At 30.6% G+C, this 19,580-nt stretch overlaps 1 protein-coding gene across 4 annotated transcripts in view; it reads left to right on the top strand.

The window, feature by feature from the left end:
• Window positions 1-19,580, top strand: part of LOC142321733 (SLIT-ROBO Rho GTPase-activating protein 1-like) — a 478,347-nt gene that overhangs the window by 371,126 nt on the left and 87,641 nt on the right. For all 4 annotated transcript variants that reach the window (XM_075360055.1, XM_075360056.1, XM_075360058.1 and 1 more), the window contains one exon: window positions 12,329-12,512. In XM_075360055.1, the coding sequence (XP_075216170.1) occupies window positions 12,329-12,512 (184 nt within the window). The remainder of the gene's footprint in view (window positions 1-12,328; window positions 12,513-19,580) is intronic.

Here is a 19,580-nt window from a genome sequence, read left to right as displayed (position 1 = left end):
TCGATTGCAGATCGTCATTTTACGAAATGACGATTAAAGTAATTATTCATCTATTTACAATTGATGTAAAATTAAACGATTTCATCCGATCAGGAATTGAATCTGTCCAGTTGTAATATTTTTTTTTTTATACTTATTTTAATCAATTACTATTTTATTATAACCAAACCGCTTAACAATTTTCTATGATTCGTTTTTTTTTTTTGCTGGAGGAGGGCTTATAAAGAAGATCATGACCGCTGCTCGTCGATCTAATCCAATTTTTACCATTACAAGTAATTTAATGTTGGGAAAAACTTTAAAATAATTCAGTCATGTATAAACTTATAACTTTTTTAAAAACTCTTTTTTATTATTAATTTTTTTATGAACAATTTTATGATCGAGTTTGGAGTGGATTCTTTTAAATTGGTTTTAATGTTTTATGTATTGTAGATAGATTAGATTTGAATTTAGTTTAGTAATTTTCACGTGTAATTTTTTTATTCATATTTAAATTGGGTAGTAGCTTTTACGCTTTTTGTCATTTTTAGGGAATAGATTAATTTTTTTTCTGAACTGAAAGAATTAAAAAGTCAATGTTTTTAATAATTCATTAATTCTACACCAGTATCATAAGTTAGGTTTTTTATTCAGTTAGTGAACATAAATATTTTGCTCTATTGTATATTCGAGCGTCCAATTCACGATAAGAAAATTGGTGTTTGTGCCGTTTCTGGTAATAGTATATTTTTTATAATATCCAGTCCGGGATCAATATTTTTTGCCCGGACTGTCAGGACACAAGTTTACCTCACAATTTTTGAAGAATTTTATGCGCAATTAAGTGATAATGAAAAAGAATACAGCTTCTTCTAACAAGACGGAGCAACCCGTCACACATCAAACGTTTCACTGAATCGCGTTCATGCAGCTTTCACAAATGAACTAGCTGTCAGCAGAGGACGGTGGCCTCCACGTTCTCCAGAATTGTCTATTTGCGATTTTTTACTTTGGGGTTACTTAAAGAGAGAGTTTGTGTATCTAATTCCCACAGTATTGATGAACTGAGGGTGAACATTTAACGAGAAATCAACGCAATTGACAACAACGTTTTGCGTCAGACGACTCTCAATATTGTTGAGTCCAGTAATATAGTTGAGTACAGTTCGTCGATGCCCGGGGTGGTAATTTTGAATATCTTTTCTAACAATAAGGTAAGTAAATGCAACATTTACATCACGTTTTATGTTTTTCTTATTTAATTTATCCCTATCATTCATAAAATTTCATTTCAACATAACCTAACGATTCTGCAGCGGTTACGTTATGGATTCGGTTTTGTGTTGCTCACCGTGTGAAATATATATATTTCTCCAACCAGTTTTCAGCTACTGCCAGATCTAGGCGTGTGTATTTGTATGCAATTACTGCTACCGGCTTGCCAGATTTGACGTAGCTGCAGATGTCGCAGTGTAAGTGTAAATGTACCGGTAAAAATGTAGTCTGGAACAGACTAGGTTGATCACTCCCCTGACTCGTGTCATTAGTTGAAATCCAACCACCAAATAACACCGGTATCCACAGTATAACATTCAAATCCATATAAAAGCAACTTCCTTTACAAGGACTCGAACTTTAGAACAATATATATATGTATATTGAAGCTTAAAGATCGAAATTTAATTTTCACAACTCTTTACATTGTGGACTTTTTTTTTAATTTTTGAAGTGCTTACTTTTGTAAGCACTTCAAAGTTAGCTATTTTATTTCAATAAATTTAATATATATTTAGTTTAGGTTCCTTGTATTTAAATTACTAAACAAAATGTGTTACTTTTTTATTATTCATTATCACGTCAAGTGATTTTTTATTATTAATTTCGTGATGAAAGTGACGTAGGATGGACAAAGCGTTTATCATTTATTTTTAACTCGTAAAAAAGAATTTTTATGATTCACTTGCGTTTGATAATTTTTTTAAAAATTTTGTTTTAATATTTATATTTTACAATATTAACAGTAACAATTGTTACTGTTTTATTGTTAATAATGTTTCTTTGTTTGTTTTTAATATTATTTTATTGAGAAAAAGATCTCTTTATTTATAAATATATTTATTTTATTAGGTGTAAAGAAGTAGTAACTGATAATTTTACAAAAAATCGCAAAAAAGCTCTTGCTTAAATACTTAAAACAATATGAAACTGAAATAAGATAAAAATACTATTGTTGAACTAAAATCGAGGTAACAAAATTTAAATACTCGTTAGTACAAAAATAGTTTTAAATCTCCCCATATTACTCGCACATTTCACTCATTTTATGCGTTTCATGAAACTATAAAAATTAAATTATTAACAACTTCACGACATCGAAGGAAGTTACAGTCAGAAAATGAGTATTCCTGATATATATGAGAATACTATTTTTTATTTATAAAATATACACGGTTCTGTGATTACAAGAAAAGTGCATTCTAGAATGTAACAAATATGTGTTAACAGTGCAATTATCGACTTCTGCAAAATTTTCGATCGTAAAACTTGTACTTTTATTTTTAAATCTGTTTTACGTTTTATTTTCAGTTAGTCTGTAATTATAAAAATGTTATGGATTTGAGATTTGGCTTAATATAGTATTATTTTAAATTTCTAATTTTTCCTTTCCCTCTTAAAATATTTAAGTGTGAAATGGGCTTGAAAGTAGTATTTACACGTAAGAAATTTAAAAAAAAAGCAAAGGATTTTATATCTTTTAGTGTGTATTTTTTTCTTTCCTTGATGAAATTCATTACAGAAACTCGAACCTTGTTTGCAGGAATATGAAATGTAATTTTTTGTAGCGTATGAAAAATGCCCTGCCTGACCGGGATTCGAACCCGGGACCGGATGAAAGGCCGAGGTTTGTTTTGGACGGTATAACGAAACTTAATATTGTACGTATACTTGTTTTTTTTTTTTGTTCCGGTAATAATCAAAGTATTAACCATTTCTTAGCTAAACGAAATTTTATTTATCTATATACATTTATGTGATCGTTTAAAAGAATAGTAAAACGTTTAATTTTTTTCTACCTTTATCTGTATTGTTTTGATCATTTAAAATTAATGTTTAATTACAAACTTTCTTAATCCATCCTTAATGTTTTTATTTTAAGATTTTGATTTAAAGTAGTAATAAAATAATGATAGAATTATGCATAAACACTGGAATTCGGTTAAAATAAAATTCGTGGAAAGGTAAGATTGTAAATTGCTTCAAATAGAAGAGAAAACACGAACAAGGTTTTCCCAGTGGAGAAAATAGTGATTTAAGTTCTTAAATTCGTAATTTTTCAGTGTCGCTACTACGGTAGTATCATAACAAAGCATCTTAACTGTAAATTTTTAAGGATATATTATAAGACAAACTTCTCACAGCCTAAAAATAAATTAAAATTTCATGAATATTTAACATTAATATGGCAAAATTATGCCAAAACTTAGTATTTCTATGTATGATTTACAGCCGATAAATATTAAGAATATAAGTTACAAAATATGTTTTTTCTTTCATACATTAAATGGTTTTTTACTTTCCCTTCTAGATAGCGCGCTATAGCTCTAGAAGGGAAAATATTGTAATCGGTCCAATTTGGGCATATGCGGTTTTCACCGGATTTTGACGTTTTGACACCTAAGGAACTCAAAAAACCGGATGGAAATTTTCCAGATGTTTTCATATGTACGTGTGTGCTCGGTGTTGGTCTCTAAATCACCTTATATCCCCAGAACTACCGGACCTATTTTGACCAAACTCGGTCAGATTACTTATACATATGGGGCATTGATGCCATTAAATTTTCAACTTAAAAGGTCAAGGGAGGAAACTGTAGAGCAAGATTACCATCAGTATCTCCATATTTGGCCTAATTAAAGTCATGTTTTTCTTAGGTTCATTTGTTAACAATTAAAAAATGACAATATTTGTAGAAAAAAGTTCTTGCAAAATCGCATCCCCACCCCAAAAAATTCTTTTGTAGTCGTCTGTCGGGTTGTGACGTCACAGGTGAGCGGTAGAATTAAGTAAATTAATAATAATTAAAGTGTAAAATAGTAAGTCGGTCTGGCCGGGTTTCGAATTCGATCGCCCGTTGACTTGGTATCTGGTGCGTTAAGTCTCGCGGCTACACCATTCTCCTGACCGTACAAGCGAAATTTGTTCTATGTAAGTTGTGAAATTACATTAGTTTAGTTAGTGCCGACCGTCGCCGCTAGTACCGCCACACTCGCGCGAGTTAAATACGGTGTGCGCACGCGCTTTAGTTAGAATAATTGAATTAAATAAACGAAAAAATATTATATTTAAATAAATTTATAACTATTTTTAATTAAGGTGTGTGTGTGTGTGTGTGTGTGTGTGTGTGTGTGTGTGTGTGTGTGTGTGTGTGTGTGTGTGTGTGTGTGCGCGCGCGCGAACGCACGTGTAAGCCGTACATCAGAAACATAATAGCTTTTTTTCATGAGTGAAGTCCTTTATATAGAATACCGATATTTTTAATGGAAAACAACAATATTTTTTCAGCTCTAACCAATATGTATAAATGTATAATGAATGAATCGTATATTAAATTTGGCACACCGGTTTCAATGTACACAGTTTTCTTCTATTTTTCAGAATCGAGATTAATTTCCCACAATTTGGGCCAGCTCTTTACACCGATGATCTGTTCTCTTCATTAAATTTAGGTTTATACGTTTTTTAACTGTTGAAATTTTCGAATTTTGTTAGAATAGTTTTCGTAATTCGGTGTACAAATTTTTTTTTAGGAATTTCTAGCCATCGTGGAAATGAACTAGGAAAGAAAAATAAAGCGATTTCTTACCGGTATCACTAAACGTGGTGGTGTGAACAAACAAAATAAAAATCAATAAGTATGACGTTCATCGAGCACCAGGCAAATGTATAGAATTTTTTGTTTAAAAAAATATTTTTTCATTCAAAGGATATTGCTTTTAAAGAACCATGCAGCTTCCGTTTCAGCACAGGTGAGAGCACAAACAGAGAGGAGAAAGAGAGATAGGGTGAGAGAGAGAGAGTGAGTGAGAGGGCGAGAGGTTAATAAAGTAAATAAAACGGTTTTGATAATTGTCATAATTTTATTTACTTCCTAAGTCTTCATGTAAAATGTTTTCGATTATATTTTATACAATTTTACCAATTTACTGTATTAGTCGTGTTGTATTTTACTGATGAGTTTAAAGCTGTTTGCTTCATATTAAATTAACAATAAAAAGAGGAGAGTGGGATTGTATTTTATCATCAGGGTCTGTTAAAAATTTCATTTCCTTACTAAAAACCTTTTTTCCAATATTAAAGGAAAAATAAAGACAATTACCCTGCTCTAATTACTATTTAATGTAATGTGACTTCAAGGTCATGTGAAATATCGGAAACTGTAGTAAAAATATATCCATTTAATTACCTGACTAAACACTTGCTCTTGTTTTCACAGAATTAGCTGTTGTTTGTCGATGGGTATTTCAATTACTCGTTGCAGTTGAGATTGGTTATTTTTAAAACTAAAATAATATGTAGAATATTTTCATTTTCATTTTCATTCATTGTGCAAATCAGAGAATGTGTGCAATAATTGAAATTGATAATTATTACGACGAATTGGAATTTAAATATATATATATATATATATATATATGAATGTACGTTTATAAAAATAATTGCTACGCTTGCGGTTAATCGCAACCCAACCACCAAAGAACACCGGTATCCACGATCTAGTATTCAAATCCGTATAAAAGTAACTGGTCTGTACTAGGATTTGAATCTTAGAACTCTCGACGTCGAAATCAGCTGATTGGCTACTAGACCATCCCGGTGTGTTTATGTTTCAAACTCACCGAGCATTGTCCAGGTGTCCTCATCCACCCGGGAATTAATCAGTTTATTGTCTGTGCACTGCTTAATCGTTTCCTTATGCGTATTACTGTACATCGCCACCACAGAAAAAAAATATGAATGCAAATTTGTATTTACAAATTAAAACAAAGATTTGTTTTAATTTTTAAAATTTCTATTTATATAGTCAATTTTCAGTTAATTGAAAAATTGTAATTAATTGAAATTTTTTAGGTCTAAAAACGTTCAGATTTGGCGAAATAAAATATTTACCTGGCCAAATAGTTGTGTGTATTTTTGTTCGTTACATGCGAGCGTAAATTCGTTTAGGTTTAAAACGGTACTTTTATTTTATTTTTCTCATTTTAGTTTTTTAATTTTTAAATTTTAGTAATAAAAAGAAATTGCAGTTTCACAGAGAAAAAAAATGTATATAAAATAAAAATATTCTTGATTTTTAATGTTATTATGAGCTCATTCATTGTCAAATATATAGCGCGATTATTACAGAATACAAAAATTATATTGAAGAATAATTATAAAATTTTTCTTTTAACATGTTTTTATTTAATTTGTTTTCCGTTAATTTATTATAAGATAGTTAATTTTATTTTAATTGTTGGCATCTGGCCTCTTATAAAATATAATGATGATATGTTCATTAAATCGTCCTTGAATTACATTCATATTACGCCGTCTAATGTTCAGATGATACACTGTATTTAAATTCTCTCATTTCCTCAGTTAGCATAAAAACAAATGGAACAATTGTATTATAAACTATGTTAAAATTATTATAAATAATATTGTCTTATCTAAACTTTTTTCTATACATAAACCTGCTAAAAAAAAGTTATAATATTTTTCTAATTTTATATATTTTTCGCTAGTTGGGTTTCTCGTCACGGTCAGGGGATGTTTAGCTGGTCAGGGCTTCATTCGCTCATCCTTCCCTTATAGCCAGAGCGCTCTTCCCCCTGGACCCCCTGTTTTGATTAAATTTCGGGCTAGTGAGAATAATAATGATAAATAAAAATTAAAATCTGTTCAGTTTATGAAAATCGTCATCGCACTAATTTCTTCAGAGCAATAGGTCAATACAAGACCCAATAATTGGTTTTTAGATTTCCTGTCGCGGCCTCAGATACAGATACAGAATCAGAATTACAAACATAAATTACGATCACAAATGTAATAAGGCTGATTTAATAGCGGAAGCATAAAGCGGTAAAAATATTTTTAAAAAAACAATTTATATTTTTTTATCCCTCAAAATATTAAAATTCAAAAAACCCAAAAGTAGATTTTAGATACGTATCTGAAGTGTATTTGTGAGCCCACATCGAGTGAATATCTCGTTTAGTATAATAGGAAATGGAGAAAATTTGCAATCATTGTTCGAAGTTTTTTTACTTTTATTCATCTCTTTCAAGGTCGAATTTAAAAAATATGTAGAAATTTGTTTTTAGATATTCACATGAATATTACACACATCAAAAATCAAGTAGATGTCTTCATTTGTTACAGAGAAATTAAAAAAAAAATATGAAATTTACCCCATTTTAAACGCTAAAACTTTGTAATTTGAAAAACGTCTAGGAATTGGTTTTTAGATATTAACATGAAGGTTAGACGCGCGCGCGCGCGCGCGCGCACACACACAAAAGCAAGTTGTTATATCTTCATTTGTTACCGAGAAATGAAAGTTAGCTTGATTTCAAAAATCCATTTTAACTTTTTAAACTCGGAATTTCAGAATTCTAGAAATTGGTTTTTAGGTATTCACATGAAGATTACACCGACCAAAAGTGAAGTTGATATCTTCGTTTGTTACTGAAAAAATAAAAAAAATTAGTACATTCTTTGTTAATCCATTTTAAACCTTTAAATTCGAAATTTTAAAAATTCCTTTTTTAGTGTGCACCTATACTGTAAGAAGAATGTGAATATAAATTTTCATCAATATGTCTTACGTAGATTTTGCTGGAGGTTGATTATCAGTCAGTCAGTGAGAAATGTTCTTTTAAATATATAGTGTTCAAGAATTCAGGGGATGATCCCTCCAACAAAATAAAGAAAAAATGATTCTAAAATGAACACCGAAACACTTAGTATACGGGCCATCCGCCATATTGCATTTTTAACATAAAACTGTATTTCTTAGGATCGGTTAATTGTTTTGTTTTGAAATTTCATATAATGCTAGCGTACCTACAGGTTTATTTGTACAAAAATAATGTATCTGATTCTTCAATCCATTTCAAAATGGCGGCCATGTAAACGTTTTAGTTATTAATATCTGTGCCACCAATGAATGGTTCACCTAAATGTTATATGTTAATCTCATTTTAAAATAAATCGCATTAAAAATGTAATTTAAAAGAACAAGGTTATATGGCATACGCTAAATGGCATAAATAGATGAAAAAGATGATGTAATACACAAAAAAAATGAGTAATTAAATTTTCGACTCCAGTTGCACGGCCTTAAGAGATTGTAAAACATTCATAACATCGAATCATTTGCCTAAGATATTTTGGATGTTAGCCTTTAGTTCAAACGTCCGACGTAATGCCGCATTACGGACACGGTCCATAAGGATGCGATGTACCGTTAGTTGGCTGTCGCAGCGAACACAAATGGGTGCGTCAGACTTGAATCATGAGATATCCATATGTGAGCCTTGTGTGCGCTATTCGCAAATGACAAATAATAACCTCCTCTCGTTAAATGCTGCATGAAGAGCTCCACGGTGGCACAGTGCTCACAACTGGAAGAAGTTTACGGTTGATTGTAGCACTCCATTCACTTTGCCACTCGTAGATCAACCTCTTAGAAAAATAGACAAGATCGTCAGAAACAAGGCGATAAGTAAAAGGAGGCTGCAAACAAGCCTCTTTTGCTGCACTGTCCAATATGGCTAGGGATCTAGCAGAAGCTCACAGTTGTTACGCTAAGTTATTTCAGAGGTAACAGACTGTATATAACAGACAACAGGGTGTCTGAAGTTCATGTCACTAATTGCCAGTATGGCAGTAATGTAATCTGAGCAGAGAAGTATATGTCGAAATGTTGCTTAGAGCCTTCTGTATAAATTATAAAATCAGGATTCATGCTATTTATAATATTATAAAACTTTTCTCGTAAGATAACCGGATTATCGTGTTCACCACATCAGTTGATGTTGTTTCGAGGATCCCATTTTTTTTTCAGTCCAATCGGCTGCGGAAATTGTCGTGTTCTACATTTGGCCCGAACTTTGTACAACAGATGATGGTGTTATCCGAGTAATTGTATCCCCATAATTCAGCCATGACTTCCGTTTAGCACACCTAAACACTCGACAGCATACAGCTCTTTCATTCTGGAAGGCGAAGAGTAATTCTGTCCTAGGCCTTCGATTGAAATTACGTAGAGCCCTGTGACGTAGTGCCCTGCATCCCTTAGAGCACTTCTTCATTCTTCATTCCACCAAGGAACAGCAGGCCGCTTGGCTTTTGAGATGTTGGAGAATATATTCACTTGCACTATCGAGTATTGGGTGTGTAAACTTGGCAAGTTGGTGGATTGCGCTGCTGCTCTTGTATTGGCTAAAAGAATCTTTGTATCTGGTCCAGTCTGCTTTGCCAACCACTCCCATCTGCGTGGCTGACAGGCAAATTATCGACCGAGATAACAATCGGTCTGTGATTGCTTTCAAAAATGATTTTGAAAAGCGCCAGGTAAGATCTGGAAGTGTGGATGCTGAACACAAGGACAGGTTGATGCACGACAATGTACCTGATGAAGATAATATAAACGTATATGATTCATTGTTCAACAAGCAAAGATCCAAGTTCTGCCTCAGTTGATTAACCATAGTGCCACTGGAAGAACATGATGATGAGCTCCACGAAGAGTGATGGGCGTTGTAATTGCCAATTATTAGACAAAGTAAAGGAATTTGAGAACAGACTGAAGAGAACATCCTCACCAATATCAGAATTTGGTGGTAAGTGTAAGTGGCAGATATTCATTTTAAATGAAATTTAGCAGAAGAGGTAAGTTGTAAATATCCATTTTAATGGCACCAATATTTTCACTGAGACTGAAGGGGTGTTTGTCACTAGTGAAACACGCGTGTTTAATACAATTTCCATTAGGATAACCGGCACACCTTCACATCATCTGCCCTTAGTTTGACAGTCGCATATTTCGCAGATACAGCCGTGAAGACACATCACCTTGTGCATGAAGGTGGGTTTCTGCACACAGTATTAAAGGACTTTTTCCTTTAGAAGAAATTTGAAATCCTCACATCGAGTACAGAGACCGCAACATTCCATTGAATAATATTTGTACCCATCTAAAAATATTTTTTCTTGTCATAACCTCTGCGTGAATATTACTTATCAAATACAATCAGTTTTTTCTTTTTGATTTTATAACCAAAAGTGAAGTGCTTTGCTTCTTCGGGCACTTCATCCGCCACCGTATCCTCATAGAGACCTTGAGATGATGAAAGGGACTTGGGATCCTGAGAGGATGGAGATGCAAGCGATGATGTTTTTATAGATCTCTTCACAGATATTTTAATAGTTCGCTGCAGCAGGAACCTTATGTTGTGGTGTACCAATTGAAATGGTTTTTAGTAAACCACTGTTGGTCTATTTTTTTTTTTGCAGAAGTTACCTTCTTGCTAGTTCTCAGTGTTGCAGTAACAGATGTGAAGGTCTTTACTTGTTCTGACAAATCTTCTACCAATTTGGTCAATTCTTTGCACTATGCGCATTCTTTCTCTTTTTCTCATGTTGTTTGAGAAAGCCTGTACAATACCAGACTGTACGGTATTCCTCATGCTGAGGGATGTTTTGTATTCTTGACGTGCCACTGGAAAGGACACTTTCTGTTAAGTACAAATTTTCAATATAGCTTTTTCTTCCTTATAAAGCGGGCATTCTCCAGATCGCTTCGAATGAGGACCTTTACAGTTTATACATTTTTCTTCTTCAGCGCATATACTATCATCATGTCTGGTACGACTGCAATGTGCATAAATCTGTTCCTTTTTGCAACCAATTTGTTGTGACTAGAACCTTAACATTGGAAGCAGCGTCTGGGGTTTGCTATATCTGATCACTCACGAACAGAAAGGTAACTGACCTTCATTCGGTCAGGAGCAGTCAGACTGGAAAAAGTTGGAAATTGTGATGATGTTAGTACATAAACTTTATTCTTTTTTCTCATAATCCTCTGGAAATATGTGACTAATTGAGATGAAAACTCTTCCGGAATTACAGGTAACTCAACGTCAGCCAAATTACAACAAAATATCTCTTTTTCGCTAAAATTTTGCGTGTTATGTGGCTCTCCACTATCACTCGGTCTGTCCCTATATAGTAAAGGGCTAGGAGTTTCTGATGCAGCTCTTCATTACAGACTTCAATTAGCAGGGTGCCACTTCTAAGTTTCTCCTTACACAAGAATATTTAACATACTCCATAATGTTCCTTGTTTCCTTATCACTGGATATATCTTAGCTAACAAGGTTGTCGAAGTGTCTTCAAACCCTCTTTTTTATTGGTTTTTTCAAGTGGACCAACAACCCCCAAAAGCTTATTTTTTAGGACTGCTATATGGTTCCCATGAGTACCAGCGATTTAACGGACCATTCCAGCAGAGCATACACCTACTGCAGCTAGGGCTGCATACAACTGGGTTCATCCTGGTGCCCAGAGGACAGCGTTCCAGACTCGCGCCTAGAGCCTTCCACACATTGGCACGATAGTTTCCACCTTTGATTACAGCTTCTTTTCGTAAGGTGTTGCAACACCACCAAGTGTAAGTGTAAGAAGAAACTGTGTAAGATGTGTTGTTTCTGTGTAAGGGTATATGTTGTAATTTATGTAGTGCTTGTGGTGTGGTGTATGTGTATGGTTTAAAAGGTTCAACAGTTCAGTGTGTAGTAGGGTGGGAACTAAAGCTGTATAGGCTAAGTCTAGGGCCGTGGGGATGCCAACCCCCAAAGTCTTAAAGATTGGGACTTTCCGTCAGGGACCTTAATAAAAACACTAATTTTTCTCTATTATCTTATAGATAGTAATTTTATCTATAAAAAAAAAAAACAAAAATGTTAAACCCTACATATATATTTATAAGAAATTTTTTTTCTAGATTTAGGAATAAAATAATGCTGTAAAAGTGTTATCTGAATGATGTTATGGAAATTCAGCATTTTTAATGTTAAATTAGTTGTAAATGTAACATTTGCTCTAGTTATATATATTTCTTTTTTGTTTGATGATATCGTCATAAGCTTGAAGCTTGTGCGTGGGATATGGAAATGTAGCATATCAAAAATTTCGTGCCTGACCAGGTATGAACCCCGGACCTTTGGATGAAAGGCCGAGATGCTACCACTCGCACCACGGCAAAAAAATTTATTTTTTAATATTCAATTTTTTGTTACAGATATCAGACTGCAGCTCAATGAGCAGCTACGATGTTTGGACGTCCGAATGGACACACAAGTGGCATTGGTTGCTGAACTTCAGGATTTCTTCCGACGTAGGGCAGAAGTTGAATTGGATTACAGTAAAAACCTTGATAAGTTGGCAAAAAGTTTACAACTTAGACATAAAGAACAAAAACAAAAGTAAGAGAATTTTTGAAAATATTTTATAATTTATTCAAATTTTTATGTAACAGTTTTATTTGTTAATAATTTAATTAAATATTTATTCAATATTATTATGTTTTTTTTTTTTATATTTTAATTTGTGTTAAAAAGTAACACAGTGAAAGTTAGGCTTAATGTCTTTAAGGTTTTCTCTTTTCATATATTAACTACAATATAATCTAAAATAATGACTATTGAAAACAATGTAAATTAGAGTTAAGGGGATTTTTCATTAAGCTCTTATAAACAATTAATTATTGATGAATGGGTAACTCTGCTGAGAGATTTTGTAATTCAAATACCAAAATGGTCCAAAATTCATACAATCCAGATGAAAAAAGATTCACAGTTGAAAAAAAATTATGAAAAAATTAAAAATGATGACTAATTTATAAAGTAAATTTTAATCATAATTATATTAAATTATTATATAATTATAAAATAAATAAATAGAAATGTAATGTAACATAATTTGAGATTCCATTCTGAAATGAGATCAGCAGTTAAGCTTGGATTTTGAAAGGCTGCATGAAAATGTGTAATCATGTAATTTGAAAGTGTTAAATTTATTAAATTTTAAATTAACTTAAGTAATTAAAATTCATTTCGCCTGAAATTTTTACTAAAATATTTTCTCTGATAAATTAAAAAAAAATTACCACCAGTTGAGTATGGACATAGTTTGAAAATAAAAAATCTTTACGTATAACTTAAACGTCCTACTTTACGTAGGACTTGGATAGTCCTTCAAAAATATTTTTAGTTCCAACATAGCAAAGGTTTTAGTCAGGATTAAAAGGTAAGTTTATCCTTTCATTAAAACAAACTTCATTAAAATTGATTCAGTTTATCCATTCTGGCATGAAGTTCCAACAAATGGTCAAACAAAAAAAGGACAGATTGAGATAATACTAAATGACGTCGTTGTTTTATATAACATGGAGATAAATTATTGAAATAAAGAAAGAACAAATTTTGTGTAGTAAATGCAAATTTTCAATTTATACAAGATAAAGCATAATCAAATTGAGCTATCTAGAATGATATACTGGTATCCTGCTGTAAGTTTTTCTAAATAATTGTCATAATTATTAGCGGTTCAGAAATGATGCAATAATTTATGAAATAAATTATTTCCTGCTATTCCTAGTATGGAGGTACAAGCAGGGTTGGATTTATACTCTACATAATTAACAATAGAAAAAAGGGATTAAGAATAACAAAAAAGAATGATGGTGTGAAATGATGATCTACCCTATGGTATATTGGAGTATAAATAACATCACTTGGAGAGCTCCTGACTTTTCCAAGCGATAATACCATTTCGTTCATAATTCAGTGGTGACCAGAAAAATTATATTTAGATTAGAGATGCACATTATTGATCAACGTGTTTCTTTTGATGTTAAATTACAGCGCATAAAAATTTTTTTTTCCTGAAATTAAAGAGCTGCGCTTAAGAACAAATGTAGGGTTTCTAAAAAAAAACAATTTCAGTGATTCTCAGAATCATCTGGTGTGAGAAAGTATTCAATTAAAATATATAGGATGGTAATAAAAAGCAGTTTTAAAACTTAAGCCATAAGAAAACTATTAAACTAGGTTTAACAGTTAAATCCCATTTGTGTAGATTTTGAGAATTCAAGTTTATGTTACTACTACTGGTAGTAACTGCTTGCCACTGCTAGTTTTATAAGATATTTTTAATCATTTTTTCACTGATATTGAAATTTTCTTTTGGAGCAAAACCCTTTCTCGTAGTTTAAGTGTAAAATTATCCATGTTTAATGAGAAATATGTTTTAAAGTTTGTCCTTGATCAGAAGTCAGCTGTAAAAATGATATTTTAATAACATAAACTCTTATCAACAATTGTGTACATTGACCTCATTAATTGATTGTATGATTATTAAATGATAGGAAAATGGAGTAATAAAAAAAATAATAGTTTTTCTACTGCTTAATTTTTTTCTTTAGATATTTTAACAGGGTATATTATCAATGCAGAATGGTAATTATGAATTATATGGTTATTACAGAGTTAGATTCACATTATTATGTTTAGTAATATGCTGTTGAAATTTAATTTTGTTGTATTGTTAAATTTATGGAGTTTTTTCTTTTTATAAGCCTAATTTAATGTCTACTTTCATTTTATTAATATATAGATATTTTCTTATTTTCTTGTAATTTTGATAAGATAAAATATTAATAACTTACACCCACTTGGAAAAATCATTGGGAACTGAATCCAGGAAGATTAAATTTTTAACAATTTTTACATAATTTTTTTTTGTCAGCCACACGACTGTTTTCCAAAGTTTTTTAATCTATAATTTCTGTAATTTTTTATAGTTGCAATTAAGCAAATCGAGAACATATTGTTTAAATATGGAAGTTAAATATGGGAATAGACATGTTACTTCAATAAAAGAAAGTTACCAGCAGTTAAATTTGGTGATTTTGGTGTGTAGTCAAAATGTTTTATTATACCAGGTAGTTATCATTTAACCTCAGTTTTTATAGTGCTTGGATATGGAGCCACAGAACCATACTATTGGAAAACAGTAGAATTCATGTCTGTAACTGTAACATGCGGAATAACTTAATTTAACCGTTGTACCTATGTCATACATAAGACAAAATACCACTATGAATTGTGATATACCCAGCATAAGGTACGTGTATTATGTATTATGATATACCCAACATAAGATAAAATGCCACTACCACTAGCAGTAACAGTATTACCGACATTAATTACCATTGATTAAAATTTCTTCTGCTCCATTAATGAGGCTATGCAAAAATGAAAATTTTACTGATTTATTATACCATTACAGCGAAAGGTAGACTCATCCAAAACCTTAGAGATACCTTTCACAATCAACTTCATGTAGATTTAAGAAAAAAATTTTGTTTGTCTGTTGGATTATCCTCATAAAGACCATAGATAATGTGATTTAGAAGTTGTAGAAGTTAATTTTGTGTTTTCTTTACTTTCTTCTGTATTGTACAGAATTTGGTACACCAGCTTCAAAGGAGAATTTTCTTAATGAAAATAAAGAAAACTTTATGTAGCGACCTTACCTCCACAGTACAATAAATAATCATTCACAATTTCTGCTTATTCCATGTCTGAAACTCAGGTGTATTTTTCCTCTGCACTACCTGTTGTTTTTGTTATAATAAAATCTTCCATTTTGCAAATATTGTTTTGGAAGATGGGTATTAATTTTAAAAAATCTTTTAGTCTAAGAGATTTTCATATGCTGCAGCTGAAATGCAATATTTCATTTTTACCTACTTGAATAGGCCATACATATTTAATGAAGATATCATTTCGTGCTAGTTGGCAAATATTAGTTTTAATTGTATTCTTTTTATATTTATTGATAAACAGTTCAGCAATATAACAGAAAACTATAATTTAAGTTGCACGCGCAAACACACACACACACACACAACATCACTATGATGAAAAAGATTTTCATTTCATCAAATGTTTGAAAACTGAAGGTATTTTCCGTAAGTGAAATATCACTACCCATGCATGTGCATGTGGATAAGTATGTAAATGGTAATTTGAACTAAATAAAAAGCTATTAATTATGTTTTTTGAATAAAAATTCTTTCACTTTATTGTACTTCCTTTGTTTATTTCTATGAGTATGAACTGTTATTGTAGAATGTGTGGAATGCATGTACAAGTGCAGGATGCAGGGGTATTGGATTTTTAGTACACTAATAAAAAAGCAGGTAAATTTATTGTTTAAGTGTACATTACATTGTGGCTTCCCTTAATGTTTACTTTCAGTATTATGGTCCCCCAAAGCCATATAGTGGACTAATGTATACTTCACTTCATTTTTCTACAATGACCACTGGATGCTCCCCTTTTATCCAAGTAAATCTGATTATGGAAGGTCACAGATGTAAATTTTAAGTTCTTTTAATTTAATTTTACACTTTTTATTCTTATAGTAATATTCTTTAAAGTGGTTGGTTGATTTTCAGTAAATTAACAAATTATTTTATTTAAATTTTAATTTAAAAAAAAATCAAGTTTTAAAATAAATTTTTATTTGTTATTAGTAAAAAATTGCACTCTTTGTAGTAGTTTTGATGATTGATCATTGTACTTTACTTCAATCTATGTTACTATACATTTAATTAAATATATTTTTGTGAAGTGCTATGTTTTTTTTTTTTATTATTTTTATGTTATCTTAGCATTTCATCCAAAAATTGAAGAAAAAGTTCATTATTTTAATTTGTGCCCATTATCTCAATTAGTGCATTTTCTGTTTGTGCAGGATTATGTATATGAATAACCTAAAACCTGCCTTTTAACAAAACTTGCTATTAAAATATTTTAACCATTCGAATCTTACACCATTAAAATATCTTAGCTATTATTATTACTTTTTTAGTAACAATAGGCTGATGCCCGGTTACAGTTACTGAAACATAGATGAAGTTTGTACTGCCATGTCTAGCAGGAATTTGAATTAAGTCCTCTCTTTTTGTAAGGTAAAGATGCTAACCTATCACAGATGTTGCAAAGTGTCACATAATGTTCTCTTGCAACATTATGTTTTCACTTACGTACTGGACCATTCATTTGTAATAAAAAATTGTAGTTTGATAACTCAGGATGCACTTTATAGAGGAAAAGGTAGTGCCAAAAAAATAAAAATTTCATTCAATTTTTGGTGAAACTTTTCTTAATGTTCTAGTTCATTTTAGAAAAAAAGAAAAAAAGAGATTGTTTCAAAAAAAAATTTGAAATGTTTTTGAAAATTCTAAATGTGGATCTCATAAAGTTTAATATGTAAGAACTAGTATCTGAAGGAACATAATGTAAATCAGTGAATGTAATATATGTTGGTATCAAGTCTTTTTTCTGAATAATTTTTTGTGGTATAAAAATTGTGTAAAGTTTAGAAAATCACTGGAAAATAATTTTTAAAAAATAGTGCGTAATCTAAATCTGGAATTATTCTCTTCAAATTAAATTCACTATATTATTAAATAAATTTAATATTATAGGAAATGTAAACCACCAAAACATAGTAATTAGATAAGTTAAACTTACCGTATTAATTTCCAATAATCAGTTTTCATGGCATCCCGTATCTTTAGCTGGTATTGAATTCTATAATTACATTAAAACACATTCATTTTATAATTTGTCAAAATTGTTTTCTCTTTTAAACATTTAAATAAATTAAATATATAAATAAATTAGCGCTTGTAGTTACACAAAACTATTTTAACTATAATTTATAATATCAGAATTTTTATGTTTTATGTAATTGTATAATTATAGGCTAATATTATTTCTTTGTATATCTTTGAAGTCCTTACTTGTATTTGTACTTTTAAATTAAAAATTGTAATAAATTATTATCTATCATCAGTTCTGTCTCCAAGGTAAACTGAATACACTCGCTGAAAAATTTTCATTCATTCTGTGCTGTAAATGTTATTCCTTTGGTAATAAATAAAGATAATCCTGTATTAGATGTCATAACCAAATAGTTATAGGTAAGGTAACAGACATATCAATGATGAAAATAGGACAGCCATTCTTAAGAATAAAAAGCATATCTTGAGAGGCTTACTGTGAAAATTGAGGAGTAAGCAATCTTGTGATATCTTCTTTAGTAAACCAAATAAACTGTTGCACACCAGCATATCAAGTACAATGAAATGCAACCCTACAAGTAATCACTTAACCCCGTTCACCAAAGGAGATGAATGTTTATTGAAAATGAACATGATTACGCTCTGAAAGAGCAACACTAATGAGTGAGTGCCTCTTGAAATGAAAATGCTGTATGTGTGGCACAACCATAAGAAAGTACGGGACCAATAGTGTAAAGCAACAGATTAATATACCCCTTCCTGTTGTTAAATAGTGCATTATATACTACATCAAAGTATGAAACTGACAGTTTATATGAAAAAACTAAATTTTTTAGTATAAATCAGAGTTCTATAGAATATTTGCTCATGATAAATGAACCACTGAAAAATATGTGATGTCTTTCATCTTATTCCATCATTTCTAAAAAAAAAATTAGTAATTATAAATATATGGTGTTGTTATGAAATAACAAATTAAATTTGCTAATCATCAGTTCAACTAAATGAAAAACATCACAATGTGCTACATATAAATCGGTTTTTAGTGATCAATAAAGATTCTATTTAATAATTTCGGTAGCCTGTAATACATAACAATGATTAAGACATGATCTAATTGTATGCACGCATTATAATTTCCAGTACCATTCTTTACAAGACTGTCTTTCTCTGTAATAATTAAAACAACTAGTGCTGCCCCCTATGCACACTTTGCCTTACAAAGTGCACACTGCCTGTATTCAGTACTGAACTAAGTAATTAGAAGTTAATTCAGAAGGCTCTATTACTATATGTTAACATTGATAGGTAAACTCAAAATAATTTTAAAAAATAATAAAAATGAAATTTTTTAGATTATATAATTTTTATTTGATGTTCTATGTTTTATTCAGTTAATGAATTACATTCTTCTAACAATTAAAAATATATTAAGTTGGTAAAAGTAATTATTTTTGTTTGAATATATCTGTTTCTAGTTAGGTGCATGAATATATATATATATATGAGTATATTGTCTTTGAAAACAATAGGATTTGTTTAAAAATATTTTTGTAGACTTAGGAATTACTGAAATTGATACCCGGCTATAGTCTGTAGAAATATACATAACAGAATTTAAATGAAATATTCATCAAGAAAATTATATTTTGACTATTTTTTAAAAAATATTACACATATTTTTTTTACATACTGTAAAATACAGAATTGAAAGTAATCTAATTGTGTGCTATCAGTTGGTCACTGGCAATTAACTTTTTTTTATATCATGCAAACCTTTTTGAAATTAGAATTCTATATTTCCTATTGTGTGAATTCTGTTTTACTACAGAAATTTTCTTACAGCTAAAAAAAAACTGTTTCTTTTCTTTTTAGATTTTACCCATTTATTGAA

Source organism: Lycorma delicatula, chromosome 3 (genome assembly GCF_047948215.1).
Source record: "Lycorma delicatula isolate Av1 chromosome 3, ASM4794821v1, whole genome shotgun sequence".
In the NCBI taxonomy this organism is placed as follows: Eukaryota; Metazoa; Arthropoda; class Insecta; order Hemiptera; family Fulgoridae; genus Lycorma; species Lycorma delicatula.
The sequence above is the reverse complement of the archived record's forward strand: the minus strand, read 5'-3'. Positions and strand labels throughout refer to the sequence as shown.